Raw genomic sequence first — 5306 nt, forward strand, 5'->3', positions numbered from 1 at the left:
GCTTAGGCACCTGTTGTTTTACTGAGAAACAAAGTGCCTTTGTGTAAAATAGTAAGCTATTAAGTGTCCTTCCCTCTTTGAGAGCAAGTAGTGCTTATGTAAGGTGTATGCAATAGATATAGCATAGTTAAAATACCTCCAATGATCAGAGGCTATTCAAACAGAAGTAAATACAGCTGAGAAATAAAACTCAAGACTGATCAATGAAGGCGCAGTTCTAGAAAAGACTAAATTAACTTCTGATTTGACTGAGCATCTCATCACCACTATGTTACACCTTTAACTCATTTTGTTAAGAGAAGTAGTGAACTTTTCTAAAGTGTCTTTGAAGGACTTGATCAAGTAAGCTCCCAGTTCATTGTTCGTCTCCTGAACAGCTGCGTCATAACTGCCAAAGAGTGGAGTTGAAGCCTTCACATCCTCCCTATTTGCTTGGAGTAAAATGAGGTTAAGCTCCTCTGCTACACTTTCATATTTTTGGTGATCAAATCTGCAGAGACTGGCATCATCAATTGGGTAGGTGATGCCAATAGGGTAGCAGTCCCTTGGAACTGGGAACTCCACATTTTTCAGCATCGGCAACTCACAGAGAAACGTGAAAAGGTGCTTAAGTGCTTGGGATGACAGTGGGTTTCCAAGAAACTTAAACTCCTCTAGTTTCTGACAAGGTCTTAAACCTAAAATCAACATGTTGACATGAGTGTCTTGGATGTTACAGTCCTCCAAGGTAAGACTCCTGAGCACTGAAGAGGAATGGCTGAGAAGCTTAAAGAATATTGATGGGTAAAGGTCAGGTATATTGTGACCACTGAGGTCCAGGACTTCTAAGTGATTAGCATGGAAGCTATTGGCTAAATAGGCTAAATCAGCATGGTTCAGTGAGCAGTTAGAAACATCCAGCATCTTCAGTGGAGTTTTTAGTGGGCTGCAGAATTAAAGAGAAAAAAAGTTTTACGGCATAAAACATTGAAAAGCTACATTTACAAAATTTCATACAGCTATCCACGTTATGAATGCAGCCATCTGCCACATTCACTATTTTTTCTAACCTCTTCTGAGAAACAGAAGCTTGTGCCAACAATTACAAGTATATTTTCCTCCTGAAATCAGGTCCATGAATTGGCTTCTACTTTAACTGACTCCAACTGTGTCATTTTAACAGGGATTAATTTGGTAACATTTAATGTGTCTATTTTGTAACCAGTTATATGTTGTCAGGTGTCTATTACTTGCTGAATTAATAGCAGATCATTACTACCATAAATGCATTGATGGCTGCTTCTTGTAGAAAGCTGTTATCTGTTATCATTCCAGCAATTTAGTCATTTCCATTAAGGAAGGATTCATTCCAAGATGAAAGCCAGTCTGTTTTCTAACAAGACATCTGCTTTTGTTTCTAGGGTTTTTTCTACTATGTTTTTGAATGCCCAGTAGGTTTAAATATTTTATTGTTCTGGAGTTGCAAAGAGACCTTCTGATGAAGAAGAAGGTTGGAATAAGTGGACCTGAGATTATGTGCAAATATTCTAGTTGAATATAAAATAGTTCTGACAGAAGAAAATCAAGAAATCCCTTTCATACGTACTAAATCTTAGTGAGACTTCTGCCACAGACCTCAACTGGATCAAGGTTAGAAAGTCGTAATTTATTTCTATCAATTTAAGCAGTGTGCCATTCACAACTTTTAAATTAAATTCTTTGTACAGGAGGAATTTTAGACCAAGGTGATTTGTCTCAATGAAATTTCTGTCTGCCTTTTTTTTTTTTTAGATGGTCTGAAAAGCATACAGTTAACTTCTTTTCTGTTCAAATATAAACACTGTTCACTGTCAGCTTATTATCTTTTTGAGAATTGGCATTTTTTCCCAGGAATTCATCATGAATATTCATATATTAGCTTAATTTGCAGTACAGAAAAGCATCAGATCTCTCTTGCCTTGAGATTGACATACAAAACAAACAACTGAAATGAAAGTCTCAAATCAAAGTCTATTATCCCCCTGCCCACTTAAAAATATAGTATCTCTGGAATCTTAGTATATTTACTGCCTGTTTTTGTGAGGACAAAAATTCACTAGAGACCCTGAAAAATACTTGGGATGTGACTCAGTCTTGCACCAAAGGCCAGCCCAAGCTGATTGAGATATAAGCTCAAGAATGTGGCAAATCAAAAATGCCTGGGTGCACCCTTGTTTTATGTGGTAGCCAAAAGTATATTCCCATCATACTCATCAGATAGGCTCTGGAAGATTAACAAGAACAGTCAGTTCTTCTAAGTGTATTAGATATACATTGGCTTCAATTCTCGCCAATAAATACTCTTTCCTAGCTTCCTGCTGCCCTGACTTACACACACCCTGACATATACTCACTTCCCTTATTCTCAGAGATTCTCAGCTTGCTGATGGCACAAAGGGATGTTTTTTACAGTTTGACTGAAAGCAGGGTGACCAAATTACCTGAGCAGTTTCTGTATTCTTCCTGTGAGTATAGAAAATGACACACTTAGCTCAGTCAGCTGTGTCATTTCACCCATCTTTTCTCCAATGTTAGTAAGCATCCATTCATCTGTAGCTGTGAACCTCCGCACATTAAATGTTCGTGCTGGCAACGTCAAGGACATCAATAGAGGGAAGTGGATACTGTTGAAGAGTATTTCCAAGTGTTCCATTTCCAAACGAACATTGTGAACTATTTCCAGTTTGCGCAACAAAGAGGGATCAGTGAGCTTTATGATATAGAAGAATTTCTGCAAAGCCAGGTTGTCGGATCTGAATGCCACACAGCAGATCTTCAGTGGACAAGAGCATTTCTTCAACAGGGCCTGCACTACCAACTCATAGTTCCGCTCTGTAACAAACAAGTCAATTAGCACATCAATACTGATTTCAAGGATACCTGGATTGCACTGTGTTTGTTGCAGGTAAACCAGCAGTTCTAAACAAAGCTTAGAGAGCAGCTGTGTCCTGGCCCACCTGCCCATTGTCTTCTTACACTCGCAGAACTGAACTTCAACATCTTTTATACCCGTCAGGTCGACCACTTTCAACCTTTTCACATAGGGAGAAGGATGATTCAGCACATAGTCTCTCAGGCCTGTCAGACAGCTTTCCAAGCACACTGAGCATGTTCTATGGCTCAGGTCTTCCTGATAGTCCACAGTAGTTTCCAGAAGTTTTCCCATGTTAAACTCAACAAATGGCCAGTTCTCTACCAAGTCATGAATCACTTCGCCTTGCTCCAGTAAATAGCTGGCTTTAAAAAGAAGAGGAAAAAGATTACGGGCAACGCTGCTGAGATTCTTCCTGGCAAACTCTGCATTTGAGACGAATGCCTCAGCACTAATGAATCTGAGAGACTTCATTGTTGCTCCAGACTCCTCGCTATCATGGAGAGTGACTTCTGCATGTAACTAGTTGCTGATCTTAGTTGCTTATCCCCTTCTATTTTTATCTGCACCTGCTCTTTGCTGCTAGGGGAAGCCTTGCTGGAAAGGCAGAATGAACAGTCACATGCTGATCCTCTGCTTTCTATTTTGGAGCTGTACTGTCATTCTGCAGTAATTAACTGAGCTCTTTAGTCAGAGAGCATTTATTCATTTAAACCCTCATATTTATAACAAAGCTAACTCAGCTCAGTACAGTCCACTGCCTAGCTGGACCACTAAGATCAGGGCAGCACACATACATGAGAATATATCTGTATCTTTCCCATGCCATACACAAAGGCAGTCTGGGTTCTAGCTGAAACATATAACATGATCTGTATTCCACTTTCTTCCATGAAAGATGATATGCTGGGGATTCACATGCTGGTTTACATGGGCAGGATTTCTCAGAGTTAGCATAAAGCTTCTTCTAAAAACTATAGTCATAAGGAAAGACTGAGGTTCTACAGTCATTGAGCTACACAATGTCCCTCTATTTTGCCCTCAATGCAAGTGCTAATATCATATGACCAGTGGTAGAAGGGTAGTCCCAAGAACCCTGAACACGATGGCCTGGAGCAGACATGCAGGCTCAATGAACCTGGAATGGATGATGATGTCTGGTTGCTTGAGGAAGATGTGCTACTACTAGTCATAGTAGAATGTGGTCTCCTTAGTGGTGTGGAATGGTCAAAGACTGACATTGCTGTTGATGCTTGAGATCTTGGATCTGTAAGAAAAAGACATTTGGGTCATTATGGGAAAAAAGGGGGAAACAGTGTCTTGAAAACAAGATCAGGAACAACTCTGTGAATTTACATTTGACCAAGTATCATCTACTACACAAACCAGTCTTCGAAAACTGTGATAAAATCTATTCAGTTCAATGACTGTCTTGAAGCTCTTTTGACAAGGGAAGAAATGCAGTGATATACTCTATTCTCAGCTTTCTTGAAAAAGAAAGAAAGAGTATGAATCAGTTATTGAAAGCTGTCTTCTGACTGGACCCAGATGCAGGGAAGAAGAGAGTTTGTATGGCGTGGGTAATATATCGTACCTTTTCCCTCATAATGTAGTCAATAGCTTGTTTGCCTATTGCTGCTTCACTGAGTTTGATATCCATGAAGGATTTATTGCCTATTCCCATTACTACCATTCCTTACATTCAAAGTTCTAAAATGGATGTTGTACACAAATAAATTTTAGGGAGCTCTTTGAAGATTTACTGCAGAAATAAAACATCTTAAACTATCAGATATTTCCTATAGGTAATTACTGACTGACTCCCTACCGGAAATTTATGAAGTACGAAATAACAGAAGCAAGTCTTCCTGAACCTCAGTGCTTTTGCTGTTATTTTCTTTAGAAATATAAATGAGATTTCAAGGATGCGTCTCTACCCTCTTTGCCCTCCTCTGGCCCATACTGTCACCATCACAACTGAGTGTCTTCCAGTTACTGCAGTTATGGTACAAACTTGCTTTGTCACCTACTAGCAAGGTAAAGATTTCTTTCAAAGGGAAACAATGTGATGACTTTTCTCATTATAGCTTTGTCAGAGTTCAAGTCATTACTTTCCTCAGGTCAGCTAATTTGAGTTCCAAAGCAGAAATCATCACCTTCATCTGATCAAAAGTAATACCTAAGAGTTAGACTTACACTGTAGGGACTTACATTTTATATTTGTACTAAAACTGCTACTTAGAGGTAGTGATACTTCCTGGGTATTACACAAGTGGTCTTCTATTGAAAACTGAGGAATATGCATGCTAGCAAACCTCTCAACTATACCTCAAAATATTTTGGTGCTGCCAATAGAGTAGAAAAGAGAGGGTACTGTTTATTTGCCCAGCTTGATGCCTGGAAAGGTAAGCGCAAA

At 39.2% G+C, this 5306-nt stretch overlaps 1 protein-coding gene across 1 annotated transcript; it reads right to left on the reverse strand.

Moving 5' to 3' along the window:
- Positions 1-279: 279 nt before the first annotated feature.
- On the reverse strand, positions 280-3364 carry LRRC14B (leucine rich repeat containing 14B). Its single transcript, XM_009701896.1, has 2 exons — positions 2460-3364; positions 280-925 (listed from the first exon to the last, which is right to left on the reverse strand). The coding sequence occupies exons 1-2, from the start codon at positions 3362-3364 to the stop codon at positions 280-282; spliced, it is 1551 nt and encodes a 516-aa protein (XP_009700198.1).
- Positions 3365-5306: the final 1942 nt, after the last annotated feature.

Source organism: Cariama cristata, unplaced genomic scaffold, assembly GCF_000690535.1.
Source record: "Cariama cristata isolate BGI_N322 unplaced genomic scaffold, ASM69053v1 scaffold1876, whole genome shotgun sequence".
Lineage (NCBI taxonomy): Eukaryota > Metazoa > Chordata > Aves > Cariamiformes > Cariamidae > Cariama > Cariama cristata.